This window comes from Lingula anatina, chromosome 2 (genome assembly GCF_051362555.1).
Source record: "Lingula anatina isolate TDL-2025a chromosome 2, LinAna3.0, whole genome shotgun sequence".
Classification (NCBI taxonomy): domain Eukaryota; kingdom Metazoa; phylum Brachiopoda; class Lingulata; order Lingulida; family Lingulidae; genus Lingula; species Lingula anatina.
The window spans coordinates 32,779,635-32,797,826 of NC_141768.1; the positions used below are offsets into that span (position 1 = coordinate 32,779,635).

The 18,192-nt window shown below is 34.6% G+C and overlaps 2 protein-coding genes across 2 annotated transcripts; one reads left to right on the forward strand and one right to left on the reverse strand.

Annotated features, from left to right (window-relative positions):
* Positions 1 to 766: 766 nt before the first annotated feature.
* On the reverse strand, positions 767 to 6,910 carry LOC106159134 (uncharacterized). The gene is made up of 3 exons (XM_013535334.2): positions 6,738 to 6,910; positions 1,302 to 1,465; positions 767 to 1,060 (listed from the first exon to the last, which is right to left on the reverse strand). Exons 1-3 carry the CDS (start codon positions 6,891 to 6,893, stop codon positions 1,024 to 1,026), a joined length of 357 nt encoding a protein of 118 aa, XP_013390788.1. The 5' UTR covers positions 6,894 to 6,910; the 3' UTR covers positions 767 to 1,023.
* Positions 6,911 to 6,992: 82 nt separating this feature from the next.
* Positions 6,993 to 13,913, forward strand: LOC106159130 (xylosyltransferase Oxt). Its single transcript, XM_087004521.1, has 12 exons — positions 6,993 to 7,175; positions 8,400 to 8,607; positions 9,001 to 9,129; positions 9,465 to 9,632; positions 9,918 to 10,090; positions 10,322 to 10,524; positions 10,686 to 10,766; positions 11,168 to 11,384; positions 11,836 to 12,012; positions 12,202 to 12,307; positions 12,458 to 12,789; positions 12,944 to 13,913. Exons 1-12 carry the CDS (start codon positions 6,993 to 6,995, stop codon positions 13,601 to 13,603), a joined length of 2,637 nt encoding a protein of 878 aa, XP_086860647.1. The 3' UTR covers positions 13,604 to 13,913.
* Positions 13,914 to 18,192: the final 4,279 nt, after the last annotated feature.

Below are 18,192 nucleotides of genomic sequence, written 5' to 3' on the forward strand. Positions count from 1 at the left end.
TAACAGTTTACTGCCATTTTTATATGATCAACTAAAAAAATTGATGAGATGGGAAAAATATCAATAGAGCAGTGTTAAATGTCCAATTTCTTCCATTCTGAGATTCTGAACATAGTGAATGATTGAATCTGACAAACTGCAATGATATGAGTTTATTTCCATTTTTGAAACTTTATTACACAATACACGATAACAAATTAACCATCATTTTTACAAAATCAACTAACAATGTTGTAAAGATGCAGGAAATGTCAAACAAACAATTTTAATATCTTATTAATTAAATAATGAAACTGTTAACATGCCTAAGAATATAGTATTTTTGACCAGAAGTTGTCTGCCTCACCAAGCCTTGTGTTTTATTTTTCAGAGGTTCAAAATTTATTATACATTACCGTATTGCACATTTTGCTTTCACCACCACAATGTACTTTTTGATACAGCATAACTCAAAAACTGTCAGGAAATAAAAAAAAAAACAGAGACCACCTGGGCTTGACATGCTCTACAAAATGCAAAAAAGAACAGGTCTCTAGCATTAACGGTTCCGGAATTAGAGACAGTTTTCAGTTTCGGTATCTTATGGCTGCTACTCCCGTGAAAATGCACCGAATAATCCCAAACTCACGGAGCCAACGGAGCCGGTGGAGCTGGATGAGACGGGTCGGGACTAAAACCATGAGTACCGCCAGCGTACACGCTGGTGGTACTAATAATCTGAAACCCATAGACAGAGATCATAACAAGAGCAAATAACTAGCAGAACTGCTTTGTTTTAAGCAATTTTATTTACTGGTACATATTATTTTCAATCACTAACAGGTGCAAAGCAAAACAAAAAAAAATGTGAATTATCCATATCTTGAGTTGAAACTTTTTTTCAGTTAAAACTTTTTATTATACTGATGTAGCTTAAAGAGTGAAGGAAAATTTATGTTAGTGTTCTTCTTAAATCTGGCATCTTTATTTTCTCCACTCAAATGGCTTGAAGTGTCAAAACAAATCATCAATGTCAATGGTGCACTAAAATGGTTCAAATGCCTCAATCTGTCTATTATATCTGCAAAAATGAAAAAGATATATAAATATATATATTTTCTCTTTTATAAAAAGAAAACAACTATAATAATAACATGTAGACATTCATAATAAAAAAAACTTACAAAAATTAACCTAAGGCTTACATTTCCACAATTTAATGCTCCACCAAACAAGTTAATTATTGACTTTACACAATTATAGAATGAATATCTTAATTTTGGTTACATTTTACTTATAAATGAATGAAGGTGCTTTCTTACTTTTCAGTTTTTATAATTATGTACTCTGGATCCTTCTTCATGTTGGTAAAATTATCTTGGTAATCATACGAAAGGGCAAGTACGCATCCAGCTAAAATTATCCCTACAGAAAGGCCAGCTTGATCCAAGGCACTGGCTCTTCGCAGCCTAGGAAACATCTTGGACTGAAATATGTAAAAAGTAAGAAATAGTATGATTAAGGCATACATTACCTATTACCTAGACATGGAAAAGAGCACATATACAGATATTACATGAAGAAATTCAAACATACAGATTCAATTTTACCTGGGCAAGATAGACTGTGATCCATATCTTTTTAATCTGCTAAAAATTACACAATTTACCTCTACAGGGAGTGCCTTAAAAGGTATGTTTAGCATCTCTCAAATTTTTCTGTCCAACCATCACAGTAAATAAAGTTATTAAAATTAATAAAAAGTTAAAGATAGATAGATTGGCATACAGATTACATGTCCAAGGCGACTGCATTTATAAACTTGTACAAAATAACTTATCAAGCAAAGAATAGCTGCAAAGATGGAATTTTTTTAAAACACAAATATAGACTATTTGCCCAATGATGTCTCTGAGCTGAGGTAAATAGACTCCTTTTCCCCTCTATTGAACTACAGGGGTCACACATTTTATTGTCAAAACAAAATAAAATGGAACAACCATCCCAATAAACTGTGGGAATATTTTCAATAAAAAAAAAAAGACTGAGTGAAAATAAATTTATAAAAGGGTCCACAGATCATCAGAAGTATCCACAATGAAACAGAAAGACGACAATGACATTATTGAATGAGAAGCACATTTTTGGAAAACAAGGAAGCAAGGCTGTAAAGTGTACAGAAAAAAAAAGACATGGCAGCAAAGCTGTCAATTGTACAGATAAAAAGCAGAAAATAAAGATGCACAAAACAGATCACTTTGTCAATTTTGATGCAATAATTAAGTGCTTAACAGCACAATCAATCAACACCAAATTTTATTCATGCACAACAGGTAACATGGGCAATAAGAATATAGCTTCAGGTCCATAAGAGTTCAAATTCACACAAAGAAAAATCCTAATATTTGAATAATGTGGAAATACAGTAAATGTTACAAGTACAAGGCTTCAGGTGGATGGTAGTTGAAAGTCATATCTTGGAAATGCAAGTGTTTGAAAAATGAAAATGAAAAATTAAAAAAAAAAAAAAAAGCACATCTTCCACAAAATCATAAAATATTCTAATAAATATGCTATTCAAACATTAACTATACTAATAGGGTAGGGTTAATCTCATAAATTTTCCATAACAGGTGTTCTTTAGGCTAATTTGATGCTGAACACAAATATGACAATCATTTATTTATACAGCAATTATTTAGGTCAGTAAAATGACAAATTTCAAAATGAGAGCCAAAAGGGCCTACCTAGAGTTTCATCATCAACAAAGATTCTGAAGAGACTGAAGAGCCAGAATCTTTGATAATGGGGACAATGAACCACCTCAGTCATCTTGATCAATCGAAATGAGGAGTGATAAGATTTCCCAACATCTGCTGGATGGGAATTGTAATGAAGAATCAACTATCTTACCAAACAGTGAATATTTTAAAATTATTACACTAGGATGGATGACACCTTTGTTTTACATACATGAAGAAGGAAATCTTTAATGCCAGAATCTCCAAAAATGTATTTTTCCTGTGTTTGAGAAGAACATTTCCAACAGAAGAACTAATGAAGCATTAACTGTCTGTGAAGTACAAGGATTAAAAGTCAGATATACAAAAACAAAAGTGAAGAAGTTCAATCAATCAAAGAGTGTTTATGATATAAGATTCATCCTATTTAAGCACAATGCTTTTTATATGTAGCCCCAACATGAACTGTTAGAAATGTTCTCATAGAGAGAAAATGTATTCTTGGATATCCAGACATTGGATATTTCCTTGGAAACTTCTTTGCTGGTCTCAGTTCATGATAGTGATAACATCACTGGCTTCTTTCATGCAAAAGAAAAAAATTCCATCCATTTCTTTTTAATCATTTAAAAACATTCACCCTTTGGTTGCTTGAGGTAAGGATAATCCTGATTCTTCCTCATAATTCACATCCAGCAGAGCTTGCGATATCTTTCACTCATCGTTTTGACTGACTGAGATCTGGCTCTTCCATCAAGCTTAACAGTAAACTTTCAACCAACAAGGTAACCAAATTCCATTTAAAATGTAAAAATGGCAGTGTTACAGACTTTACGAAAGGCGTCGGACCGTCGGACATGCCTGGCAAATTTCGTCTCGGTCCGATAAAAAATCCTGTATCGTCGGACCTTATGTCCGGCGAGTTTTCAAACTGACTGGGAATGTGTAAATACAAGGAATACGTTGTTGTTTCTTTTCTGGACGATATATTTTACTTCATTCGAAAAGAGAGACGGGGTGAAAATCTCGGGGAGTTCCCAGCTAATTAATACATAATTTATAAACCTCAGTTTCACTCAGAAATACTATTTTGTGACTGGTTGAGGTTGGGGGATTCCTGGATGATGTAATGTACAGTCTCGTTTTCGTTTCGTAATACCCCTACTCGACAAAATGGCCGCAACACATGTGCTCGTACTATTTGCGTTTTCACAGACTTGATCCTCTGTTTCTACTTTATCAGTCGTACACAGTACTCATGGATAAACCTTTTGTTTAGAAAATGACGTTGTTGAACTTTAAACATTTCGTTGGTGCAAAGTATGGGCGGCCAAAAGGGCAAAAAATCCTGTCGTCGATTCAGTTATGTTTCGTCGATTCACTGCCTTCCCATCGATTCAGTTTCAAGTTTAAACGATCCTGTCATAAATTCAACATCTACTTTCGTCAATTCAACTGTCAAACATTTCTCATCTACGGTGTATTAAAACCAATGCCGTCACTATTTTCGTCGATCGTGTAACTATTCTCGTCGATCGTCTAATCTCGTCGATCGTCCAACTAATCTCGTCGATCGTGTAACTATTCTCATCGATCGTCTAATCTCGTCGATCGTGTAACTATTCTCATCGATCGTCTATTCTCGTCGATCGTCTCATCGATCGATCGCCAGAGGGCGCTGCGGTAGCACATTGGCCTATCACATGACTATCAAAATGGCAGACAACAAAATGATTGCTAGTGAAATAAGAACATTTTCTCAACAATTTCAATTTTAGTTCTTAATAATTAAAAGACATTCGGTTGTAGGGACATTATTTTCTAGTTGTGCTTAACTCTGACCATGGCTGGCCGAGTTAAAAATTACCGCGTGGTTGACAGACAGAAGCACGTGTTGCTACCGCAGCGCCCTCTGGCGATCGATCGATGAGACGATCGATGAGAATAGTTACACGATCGACGAGATTAGACGATCGACGAGAATAGTTACACGATCGACGAAAACAGTTTGACGATCGACGAGATTAGTTACACGATCGACGAAAATAGTGACAGCATTGGTTTTAATACACCATAGATGAGAAATGTTTGACAATTGAATTGACGAAAGTAGATGTTGAATTTATGCCAGGATCGTTTAAACTTGAAACTGAATCGATGGGAAGGCAGTGAATCGACGAAACATAACTGAATCGACGACATGAATTTTTGCCCTTTTGGCCGCCCATAGCAAAGCGTGGCTAAAATTAAAACGAAGTGAGGAAGAGAAACGGAAGTTTACTAAAATTGGAAAGAAGGTAGGCCCTGGCGGACTTGTAATCTGTAGGAGAGGAAAATAGTGTGTGCCGAGTTATCATTTTGATCAATAGTAACATAAATGTTACAGCTTTATTACGGGTTCTTAAAATATGGAACTTATGTACGTATTTGCATGTACCGTTCACCACGAGTTGGAGAAAGTGCACATGAACTTGACGAAAGCTCACAGTTGGAGTTTCTTTTTATATAAAAAAAAAAAAAAAAGAAATAAAATGAAGAAGGAACTTAGACTCGGGCTGGACAGTCCCTGTCAAAGCTTCGATTGGATGAAAGAGACTGCCTTACTGTGCTGTTTCAAAATGCATATGTTATTGCCAAAAACAACGGATGAAATGGTTATCTGATTAACAGACGTTTTTATGGACATACGTTTGATATTACTAGCTACACGTTCTTCATACTTGTATTGGTCTTAGTCCTTGTGTCATTCCACAAGGTCTTTTTCATTAAATAAAAAACAACTTGTTATGCAAGTAATTTTTTGTCTATTTTTTTTGTTTGTTTGTTTTTCTTTCTTATTTTACTTTTTTACAAATATATATCAAAAATTTAATATTTGATTTAATGTCAGTGATTTAAAACATTAGAAAATACACATGAAAACATGAATAATGGTTCGTATTTCTATTATTTTACTTCGGTCTGACAGATTTTGTTTCGGTCTGACAGACTTTTCAAGCTTGTCAGACCGAATGTCTGACAGATTTTTTGGCCTTTCGTAAAGTCTGGTGTTAACTAAAACATATTTAAAAAAAAAAATTTTTTTAAACCCTAACAACATAAGAAAAGGCGTATTACAAACTATTGGTCCTTTATTTGTCGATATTGGAACTCTTGCTAGCACGTTTTGTCTGCCATTTTGAAAATTGCCATTTAACCAACATAAATGGCTGTTGTAAAAAAATAGTTGCGCATGTGTGTTGAGCATCATTTTCTGCCATAGAAAACACTTACTGATCAAAATTTGTGCTTCACCCAACCCTTTTCAGTACAGGTATATACATACATAAAGTTACTATAAAGTTAATGTAGTACACATGCTTTGTATGCATTTCCAAAAATAGTAAAATTACTGACCTAAAGAATGCTTCTAGCTCAAATTTCTCATCAGAAATGAACTTTCTGATCCATTGTGCCTCCAAAATCACTAGTTCCTTTAGAGATTTCCCAAAAAAAAAGTTATTTACCCTACCCTAATTCTATGAATGACCCAAGAGATTTTTTTTTTCTGTAAATTTATATATGTAATAATACACAACGGGTACCTGCATAATTATCACCAATTCTGTTATTAAATTGACTTTAATAAACTGTATCTGGCACAGGGCCTACACCGTGAGTGTTCAAAGTCACACCTTGAAAATGTCAATGTGTGAAAAGTGAAAAATCCACACACAATGTTAAATCAGTCTTAAAAGCTAGCAAGACATAATCAATTGAAAATTCCAGAAAGATGTTGAAAAAAAATATGATTAAGATGGTATACAAAAATGTTTACAGTCCAGATAGTAATACCATTATTAATATAGAAGAGAGCTCCCTTGGAACGGAAAGCACAGCCAGTGCAAATCCAAAACCATAATTGCTAAACAGGAGTGCTGACCATAAAGCATGAAATATTCAAGCGAAGGTTTTTCCTGAGCGTGATCGGTATCCCCCCTCTTCCCTCCTGTTTACTTCCATTTATTTAGTACTTACGGGGTCATACATTTGTAATTCTTCCTGAAATTCCATAAATTTTTTTGTGGTTCCGTCTTCATACCGCATTATTTTGTTACCCCGCGCTGGCACTCTAAACATTTTCATGTAGTTTGTACCTATTCTCCAACTGATTACCCTTGCTAGGGCCGCCATCTTGATTAATTATGTGCGCCACCTATCGTACATCGTACAGACTTTGTCAGTGCTTGACGTTCTTATTTTTATCTCTAGACATGTTGCCGTACCGGCAGAATGACACATGCAGCCTCGTATCGATTGTGCGCTAAATACAAAGTTTTCATTTATGGTGTCATCTTTATTTTAGCTATTCAATTCTTCCTGGCATACAAATTCTATTACTGGAACCAGGATTATGAAAGACCGCAACATGAAAGAGCAGCATCTAAATGGCCTCAACACGTTGACCAGAAACCGGTGAGTATACGTAGACTGACTGTCTACGGTCCGTACAATGGGGTGATATGTGAACCTGAGCCAGTGGAAGAAAATGCCAGTCCCATGACGGGAAGAAAACACCAGCAACTCATATTTTGGGAATTTTAGATGATTTCGAAATTCTAATACATTACTATATAACTGTACAGTACAATGTCAATAATTTTATATTTCATATGTCGGGTACATTTCAACAACAAGATATGTCTGTGATACTAATATTAAAGTTAATAAAAATAGCTACCATTAGCCACTACATTATGAAAATACTAAGTCCTACAATATGCAGCAATTTGCAGCAATTATGCAGTAATTGAAAGGGATGCCTGCCTGGTCTTGGGATTGGCAACAGAGAGAGAGGGACCACCTTATACTTATATAGTAGAATAAAGATGGGAAACAGAAAACTTGTGTGTTTACATTGAGACAAGTAGACTCACTACTCATAATATCACAGCAAGACCCAGTTTAAGAAAATTAAGAATTATTTGATTTGATAAAGAGTTGTTTGTTTTGGCAGAGTAGTGTAGTACTGTATTTAAAGCAAGAAATATGAAATATGAATTTCACTGAAGGGATTAATAATCTAGAAATTTTTTTAAAAAATCCTATCTTTAGGCATCATGAAATTTTAGTGCTGAATTTTTATTAACATTATATTTTACTATGAACCTCAGGAGCGTATAGGGTGATCCAGTAGGTTCAAGTCCATTTTTGCCAAAATGGTTGATGTCATACTAATATAAGTTGAGTTCAGTGTAAGTAAACTTAGTTTTGTTAATCTGCTACATCAGTGGGAATTGTGCCATGTGACATCCAAATATATGTGTGGGGTCAAACTGGCTTCCTTTGCAGATAAGGGGTAGGATGGGGCCAAACTTTATGGTATTCCGCCCTCTGCAGTTTCTTGTATATTTAACCCCTTTTCTAAATAGGAAAGTTGGCATTGATTTCCAGCAGAACTAGTTTTCAGTTTGAGATGAAGTCGGAGATTTTCTTTGGTTTTGTAAAACTTGGGGAAATTGAAGAACAAAATTTGAGATCTAAAGGCACACGTGACAAGTGGGCAAAGATTGCACAAAAACAGGCAACAGGTTGTTACAAGTTTGACTTTGTTTGCAGGCTGTTTGAAATTAATTTCTCTCTTATCTCTTGCTATTGGCAATTTTGATTTTAAAAGAAACATTTAATTTTTTCTTGCAGAGAAACCATGAGAGTCGGGAAACAAATTTTGGTGCCTTAACAGAAATGGCCTTCACTCCTGTGTGCAATATTCAGGAGGCAGAGGCTTTATCAGCTTTAAAAAGGGCAAAGACACTGCAGTGTGAAAAAGAAATTTCAGAAGTGGCTTGCTTAGCAGAGAGCAAGCAGCTGTATAAACAAAATTTACCAAGATTTTGTCCTTTAAAAGGTACATGTTATCAATATTTTATGATTACTATGTCAAAACAGAGGGAAGTTTGTTATGAAGGATTTTCTGTTGAAAGGTTAATGGTCTTTTGTTTAAATATCTGCGGGCAAATACAGATGAATAAGTGTCATGGGATATTTTTGGTTAAAAATGATCTTATTGAAAGCAAATGTGCATTTTTTGTTGAAAATGATCATATATACACATTATTGCGTAATTTATATTATTTACTTGATTTTTGCTTTTACATGAATCAAATTTTGCATATTAAGCACTACTGTATAAGTCGTGGTTTTTTGCTCAGATTTGAAAAGAAAATCATTATTTTTAAGCTTCTTTTTTATTCACTTAGCATTTAACAACTATGATTTAAGAAAAAAAACTTACTTTCAGGTGAAAATGGAGGAGAATTTATTGGTTGTTTCAAGGATGAGCAGGAAAACCGAGATCTTAATGGCCACAATACACAGTTTTCAAAGGACAATTCTCCTCAAAAGTGCTGGAATCATTGCTTAAGAGCAGGTAGCATAAAGCTTTACGTTAACAACTGTGTTAAAATTGCGGTGGGGTGGGAGTGTCATTTACATACCCTTAATGTGATGTATGGGTTGAGTAGTTCATTGATAAATTTGAATGGGATGAAAAGACCCCATGTTTTAAGTATATTTTGAACACTCAATACTGTCTAGTTATTAGGATTTTACATACTGTCCCACATGCTATAGTACAGTTCAAGTGCAGCAAATGAAACATGCACACACACGCGCGCGCACACACACACACACACACACACACACACACACAACATGTTAGACCATGGACAGCCAGGTTTTAAATTTTCCAAAAAAAATTTTCAGGATTTAAATACGCAGGTGTGCAATATGGCAAAGAATGCTGGTGTGGTAATGAGTATGGTAAATATGGCCAACTCCATGAGGCCTCCTGCAGTAGCAAGTGTCCAGGGGAGAGTGGAGCTCTGTGTGGAGGGTACAAGGCACAGAATATTTACCACACGGGGCTGGGAGGTATTTGTATAGATTGTAAAGGCAGACATTTCTCAATTTTTTGTGTTATTAAAGTAATGTATAGATTGTGAAGGCAGAGATTTCTTTATTTTTAATGTTATTAGAACATAAATTTGAAGGATCATTCTGTGTTATAAAAGTCTCATGATGGACTGTGGATTCACCAAAATGCGTTAATATGGATTTAAACCATTTGGCCAAATGCTGTCAGTCTGTTTCCATATTAGGAATAAGAAGATAGAAAAATAAAATTTGTATTTTATCAACTGGAAAATTGTATTTCAGAAAAGCCCAATAATGCTGTCCATCTGGTCAGCTCTTTATCAGAAGAGTTTCCAAAGAATGCAGTGAGAATTGCTTTTATCTTGACTCTCAATGGTAGATCACTTAGGCAGACCAAAAGGCTTTTTAAGGCATTGTTTCATGTCAACCACTATTACTACATCCACGTTGATTCAGTAAGTATTTGTAATTATGGTAAAAGTACGTATCAAGATTAATTGAGAAGAATTTGCTGACTTTGCTTATATTACACTACAGTGTTGGATTTTGAAATCTGAAAAGTATTATGGAAAAAAACTTGATGTAGTATTGACAAGAGCTTCAAACAATTTTTAGGTCTAAATGCATTTTGTGAATAATTTCTAGATCTGCATCTATCTTAGAGTCATTTGTTATCTTACCCTTAGCGTCAAGAGTATCTTTATAGAGAACTTGTGAACCAATTGGCCAGATTCCCCAATGTACGTTTTGCTCCAGTCCGTATGTCCACAATTTGGGGCGGAGCCAGTCTTCTACAGATGCTTCTCACTTGTATTAAAGATTTATTAGCCATGAAAGATTGGAACTGGCACTTTGTTCTCAATTTAAGTGAGTCAGACTACCCTGTCAAGTAAGTGCTATTGGAAGAATCTTCTTGGTATTTGTTGATTATTCACCTTTTTATATTAAGTTTGATGAAACTTACTTTTTGCTCTCTACTGTCAGTTAATGATCTTTACTGCTGTTTGGTATTGTGGTTGTTATTTATTAATGTGTTTATCTATTTTTCAGAACCATTTGGGATTTAACCAACTTCCTTACAAGGTACAGACACAAAAATTTTCTCAAATCACATGGCAGAGATACCCCAAGGTAAGAATTTCTTTTTTGTGTCTTAATTTGGCATATTGAAATATGAACTGTTGATATTAGAAATGGAATATTATATTATGTCAGGATATTACTGTAAGTTTTGGTGTAATACTAGCCTCTTTCTTTAAAGTATCAAACGGATTAATAAATCCTATCCTGAAAATGAAAAATCAAAATGCATTCAAAGGATTTGATCAGACAGAGTGACATTCTTTGTCATCTCTCACCTTTGCCTATTTGTAAAGCCTCTGTAAGTAAATGTGTCATGCCATCTAATGCAGACTAGATAAAAGTTTTGCCCATTCATCCTAAACTTATTATTAATATTATAATAGATATCTTTCATATTTCTTGTATGACCATGTGGGTTATTTGATTTTGACTCTATATGTTATTATCAGATTTATCAAGAAGCAGGGTCTAGACAGGACATTCTATGAGTGTGACACCCATATGTGGCGTCTTGGGACCCGTAGCCTTCCAGATGGCATTAGGATAGATGGCGGTAGTGACTGGATTGCCCTAAGTCGTCCATTTGCCTCTTATGTTGTTCATGGGGATGATGCCCTCCTTGATGGGTTAAAAACAATGTACAGATACACACTTTTGCCTGCTGAGGTATAATGATAATCCTCAAACTTTGTATATTGATTTAGAAATGTGTGCTTTTGGCCTACTTATGCTCATAAGTTTAAACATTACTTCAAGACACAAAACACCTGATACTGCTAATTCATAATTTTTCTGGTAATGATATAAAGAAATTTCCAATTTTCTATTTTGATTAATTTGTTTATTTTTAAGGAATCTACTTAGAAGATGTGTTTATAAAAATAGCCTACAATACATTTATATCTCAAATTTCATAATGTTATATATATGTTTTTAAATATTTTTTCAGGAATTAAATTATTTCTGTTTGTAAGTTAAGAAATTTGACATCGATATTATCAAAGAATTTATTAAAAACTTTATTGAAGAACTGTTTTGGCTGACAAGTGTCATCCTTAAATTAATTGTGAGACTCTCTCCAAAGTATTTATGGCTTATGGCTTATTTTCCTCTACAGTCCTTCTTCCACACAGTTATCCAGAACAGTAAATTCTGCACTACATTTGTGGACAACAATCTTCACCTTACAAATTGGCGCCGTAAGCAAGGCTGCAAGTGCCAGTACAAGCATATTGTTGACTGGTGTGGATGTTCCCCAAATGACTTCAAACAAGAGGATCTCTCAAGATTACTGGTAAGAATGTGGTTTCCAAAAATCGTTTTTTTTTTTTTTTTGTTTTTTTTTATACTTGTTTGTCTTTGGGTAAAAACATTTGGGTATTACTAGATCTACGACACATCATATGGAGTGTATATTCAAATATAGCACATTGAATATTATACACATGGCAAATAGGTAAGAATAAACTTTTTGTTCACATAGGGAACTGCAGAAAAAGTCACATTTTTTGCACGGAAATTTGAAGCCATTGTGGACCAAACTGTGATAAACAAGCTGGATGCTGTCTTATATGGAGACTATCCAAAAGGTAGGAATAAAATTTCACATTATCAGATTTGTATGGCATATTGATCCACATCATGATAAATTGTAAAATTTCAGGTTGTGGCCATCATTAATAACTTATAAGTTTATTGTAGAAATGCACAATATTAATTATGCCATGTTTTTCACACAGGAATGCCCGGGCTAGACCTGTACTGGCAGCATGACTTTCACCATGAAGACATCAACACCAAAACGGATGACGCATACTTCACTTTCTACCACTCATTTAGTAGACAGACGGCCGATAGGCTGGAAACAATAAATCGTTGCAGAATTACACCTGATGAAATCAGAGAAGTAACTTTGTTTTCTGAATCAGATACAATGTCTGGGATATTGGTTCTTTTTTCTGTTGTGTTTGAAGAAAGGCAGTATCAAATTGAGACTTACATGAAACCCAAACACAAACCAACTAAAATCCACAGTGTTGTAGGACCTGCTGGAAGACTGGTTTCTTTGCAGGTAAGTGAATATTTTACATACTGGAAGGAAGTATCAGTTATTTTATGATAATATACATTGAATTTGGTGTTTGTTTATACTGTTGTTTTAAAAGCTACTCTCATCTGAAATTGTTTGACAAACAGTTTTTAACTAGCATGTCTATTTTTTTCAGGTCGGCACAAATTTTGACCCCAAAGAACTTGTGTTTCGAAATTTTGGCAACTTTCTGGGACCCTACAGTGACATTAGTTTACGACATGAGTGGGGACAAGGCAAGGAATTTGATGTTACAGTTGTTTGGGTTGATCCAGCTGGTGTGATAGCTGGGTCTTTTGAAGAAACAGTGAATCAGGGAGTATATGTAGGTGCTCATAAACCACAGTTCCAAAATCCTCTCAGACCAGGAATATGGACAGTTAGATTATTGACAGATTGGCATTTAATGGCAGAGCAGGAATTTTTTATCTTGCCACTGTCACATATCAACAAGAGAAAGATCACAAAGGATGAGGCTTTGGCTGCCCACAAGGGTCCAGAAGGATTTTACAAAGAGAAAGATTTTTCAGATCTACAGAGTGTGATTTTAGTCACTGACAAGAAGGCGGAATGTGAGAAAAATGGTCAGAAATTTGGCAAGGATCTGTTTGACTGGATTGACACGCTGAGTGCACAATTATGGTGGATTGAAGAAACGTGCGTGGTTGAATCATCAACTTCTTTCCCATGTGGAGATTTAAGAATCTGTGCAGACACAGACTGGAGTTCCAGAGCTCCAGATCCCAAATCAGAAATAGGTTCAGTTGATCCCCGTACAGGAAGGATAGAGAGATGACATAGTTAATATTTATTGTCAATGTCTAATTCTTATGGTTGTTCTAGTTTCTGATTCCGTAAGTAATCATGGTGGTCAGTGGTGCGTTTTAAAGTCTTTTTCCTGCAATTTATGCAATGATGCACAAAGGTGCGCCTGTTTCCTTGCTGTAACTGCTATATGTTATTGAGGTATATTATTGTCTCATTTCTCTCAAATGTACGTAATGACATTTTTACATCATGCCCTTTACACATATTTGAGCTTTGCTGTCAAATTTATTTATGCTATGCAGTTATAAAGGAGTGAACAGTATAAACATTGTCGTTGCCAGGGTATGTTTTATGAGTATATATAATATTTATATATTTATTGTACTGTATAACAATTCCAAAATATTTTCCCTGTTTTAAACATCTCCACTTCCAAACAATTTGTCTCTTAAGGTGCTCCTCCACTTGAAAGTACATGTAACTGTCCCTAGTTTTTCTTGCAAGCTTCTCCCAAGAGAAAGCTGAGAGACTCCATTCCATTTGCAGGTAACATTTGCCGAGAGCTACTCTTGAAGCTGAAATTGCACATTTGCAAGAGACTTTGGCTTCGTTCACATGGAATGTCTATTTTCTAAAAATCTATTTCCTATTCGCGCTATCTTATGATCACGGTCTGTGCCCTGAATATCCTGCCGCATAATTACTGGCAGCGCGAGCCAGTTACTTATAGTAACTTATAGTAACTGGCTCGCGCTGCCAGTAATTACGCCGCGGGATATTCAGGGCACAGACCGTGATCATAAGACATACCGCGAATAGAAAATAGAATTTAGAAAATAGACATTGCATGTGAATGAAGCCTTTATGACAAAGACTGTGAGCTACCTTTTCACTTGAGATGGAAATTGCTGTAAATTTATACAGAAATCCTCAACTGCCCATATACTGGAAAGGGGATGCTGTGACATTTTCTTGCTCCCCTTGGAAGCGAAAGCAGGTCTCCGCAGCTATGTTGTATACATGCTTTTGAAAGAGAAAATATAAAGAGGAAACAGAATCTGAGTGTCAAAGGGGATGGAGAGGCAAGAAAGATTTATCATTGAAATTGGAGAATTCCCAAGTGCAAGTTATATATTTCCTATTAAACTATGAATTATTAAATTTTTTACAGTGTCCTACTGTCCCATAACTACAAGTTAAAGGCAACAGATTATAAAGTAAGTAGATGATAAAGAATTATTTCTCACGGCATTGGTGCGAGAACGTGTGAACGTGTTGCCTGGGCTAAATTTGAGAGTGATTGAACACAAAAAAACTTTCAAGTGGAGGAGTGCAATCTTTTATTCTCAAGAGAGTTTATAGAAGGTGCAATTCTTTTTATTTATCTTTTATATTAATTTTTTTTATATACTACAAAGAGCTGAAAATATTTGGTTGAAAAGAAAAGATGTAACACTTGGGGAAAATGCTCTGGAATTTTCTATAACCACTAAAGTATGTTCAAAGAAAGACAATCCATGTCAAGCTTTTCATAATTGGGTATTTTTTCTTTTATTAATTAGGAATAATGTTCAAATGTCTTTATTGAAAAACAAACTTTTGAATTACTATTTTAGGAAAATGAAAAGCTATAATACTTACTCAGGTTTTGGTCCCTGAAAAAACTTACATTCAGCCTAATTTCACTCTAAATTTCATTGTTCTGCCAGTGATTCTTACCAAATATAACACAGTATTTTGAGGAAAAGGCATGTGGCAAAATGCATGTAGGTCATATATTTAAAGGTGCACTGTGTAGGATTTTCCAGCAGAAAACTTGTACTTATTAAAGTTTCCTTTGGTAAACAGTATTTTTTTTTTTTTTCGCTAACCAACCTTTGATCCTCCTTTTTCTGTCACTGGCCAACACTATAACCACCTGGAAAAATTAAAAAGTTCTTAACCCATGCTTAAGTGATGATGTTGCAAATTCTGATCTCCCTTTGAGTTCAATTCTGGCATTGACTTCTGGATTCTTCTTGAATTAAAGCTGTCAAGATGGTTGCTTGGCAGCAGTGTTGATCAGGAGGGGAGTAATTTTTTTCCAACATTAATTCATATCATTTATCAGTTAGAATTGAGTCAAAAAGTAATGTCATTGTTGGAATTATACTTATCGTGGGTTAATTTAAAATCCTAAACTTTGTCACTTAAACATGGCTTTATTGGGTGAAATTACTATATAATTTGTTAAAACATCACTGTTACAGTGAAAGAAATGAAGTCTAAATTATGTTTAAACAATCTCTCTCTCTCTCTCTCTCTCTCTCTCTCTCTCTCTCTCCAAAAATGTTACTTGATGAAAGCTATATCATCCTTTACAGTTCATACTTTAATACATATAATTATATTATTTGTAGCATATACATGTGCCAAAGTGTTTTACTATGGCTGGAAGGGTTAGAATGTCTTCTTAAGTTGCTTTAATGATTTGTTTTGTAATTTAAAAGATGGCCAATTTTCAAAGTCTTGAAACAATAATTACTAGAATCTTACATCAGTATTGTTTGATGCTGTGTTCATTGTGTTCATGTTATGATTGTGTGATCTCGGAAGTGTTTCCACAATGTCTGTTACAGAAAGTCAAATGATCTGTTTTTACTGACATGAAAATGTCCAGAATAGGTCAGTTATCTTGTTTCATGGTAGTGAAACTTACCTTAAAGATCTTTATATTGTCTTACATTAAACGCATATATATCTATATCCCTATAAAGCAATTGGTTGTTTGTGTCCCATTTCTTTAAAGATTGCATTTTACTTCAGTCAAAATGCAAATGATGCAGGTAAATGTTCTTTTGGTATTATCTAAGTGAAGAAAATATGGTAATTATGGTTAAAATTTATTAGCTATTTTTTAGTTTGGAATGAAAACGTTTTTTTTCCCCCAAATAAAAATCAACAGCCAGGTCAATTTGCAATTATACAGTTTATTTCCAAGGAAGAAGGGTGAAGTGTTGTAAGATAGATGTAAGGTTGTGTTCAATTTTTACCTGAAAGGTCACATAAATCCAGCTATGTATACATTTTTCCATAACAAATTTAATGTCATATATGATATTATCTTTTTTAATGCATTTGAAAAGATCTAGTCAAATAAGGCGTATATATCTACATAATTATCATTAAGTATATCATCTTTTTTCATAAATTTCATTATGGCTAGAAACTGCTTTTGCTCAATATGGTGCCAGTTGATAATGTTCATTAATCTAAGTTTAAATAGGGTGAAAGCAATAAGAAATGAAGAGCACAGACTAGCACAATAGCCTTGCTTAGCATTTATTTTCTTAGTAAAATTTCGAAATCCAAGCAAGTATCCAAATCATGAAACCAGATTGATAATTCTGTTGTACTGACAATCCAATGCTTATTACAATGTACAAATGTTCAAGTTTAACACTTCTTTTTACTCCTATAGATTGTTAATACATTGTTTTATTATTTATGGTTTAACAGCTGTATAACTGAAGTTTAGAAATGAAATTGTAATTGTTTCAGTTAATTATTATGTACATGCATGTTACATAATTAACTGTTAAGTCTGTTTTCAAGAATTTGTTGGTGGTGTTTGAAATGAAAAATATGCAGATGCTTTCAAGAAGTGGTGTAATTTAAAAATGCATTTCATGTGAAGGTGGCAAGTAATAAAATATTAAGAAAAAAATAATGCACTTAGTTATCACTCTTTCCATTTTTGGTAGGTCTGTTTCCAATTGGTGTTAGTAAATATCTCTGCTAATTTATTAAGTGATAGGTTTCATTGATATGTTTTCATGCTAGAAAAAATCACTGTTCCCACAAAGACTGATTTTGCTGAGGGCCCAAAGGATTTCCAGGGGCAGAACCAGGATTATTTGAAGGGAGAGGGGGTCTGCGAATGTGAAGCCCCCCCCCCCTTGACATTGAGTTCGGGGCTCACTGAAGAGCCCCGAAAATTTTTGGTATTTTTATTTAAAGGACAAACGGTTTAGAACTATGATTCAACTAGTCAAAATTCTGATTTCAAGAGGGGACCATTGGTGTGAATTTTTTTTAGAAATTCCTGACACCCCACCAAAATCCGCCACTGATTTCTAGTTTTAGGGACCATTCCCACAGATATTTGGATTGATATATCTCCCTGGGTAGTCTCACTAAATTGTTGTCAAACTAATGGGCTTAAACATCTGTCACACCAAGTAAAACTTTTATGGGGGGTAATTAACTTTACCCCTAGCTGATTCGGTAGGCGTGACAGACATTTAAGCCTCTTGAGCTGATAACAATTTAGCGTGAACCCCCAGGGAGTTAGGTCGATCCAGATGGATCGATCTAAGTATGGGAACCCAGTCTTAGTTTTGGTCAAGGAAAATTGGTAATCCAGAAAATGTCCGCCACCAAGTGATAGCACGTACTACAATATGTAGTATGTTTAAGTCTTTTCCTGCATGCAGTGAATGCGTCCTTCTTATTCCACCAAATTTATCGAAAACCCCCAAAGGTTTTGTGTTTCTAACAGGTTTTGATTGTTAACAAAAGTATTTCCCGAAACTAGACTGATTCCTTGAGAACAATATTTAAGGGTGAGGAGCACAT

Bases quoted from the DNA above. Each gene is read 5' to 3' on its own strand.
- LOC106159134 (XM_013535334.2), bottom strand. From the start codon at position 6,893: ATGGCGGCCCTAGCAAGGGTAATCAGTTGGAGAATAGGTACAAACTAC. The intron at 1,466-6,737 runs GTAAGTACTAAA...TACATATTTCAG, and splicing joins AATTACAAATGTATGACCCC to TCCAAGATGTTTCCTAGGCT. The intron at 1,061-1,301 runs GTAAGAAAGCAC...TCATTTTTGCAG, and splicing joins ATAATTATAAAAACTGAAAA to ATATAATAGACAGATTGAGG.
- LOC106159130 (XM_087004521.1), top strand. From the start codon at position 6,993: ATGACACATGCAGCCTCGTATCGATTGTGCGCTAAATACAAAGTTTTC. The intron at 7,176-8,399 runs GTGAGTATACGT...TTTTTCTTGCAG, and splicing joins AACACGTTGACCAGAAACCG to AGAAACCATGAGAGTCGGGA. The intron at 12,013-12,201 runs GTAAGAATGTGG...TTGTTCACATAG, and splicing joins AGGATCTCTCAAGATTACTG to GGAACTGCAGAAAAAGTCAC.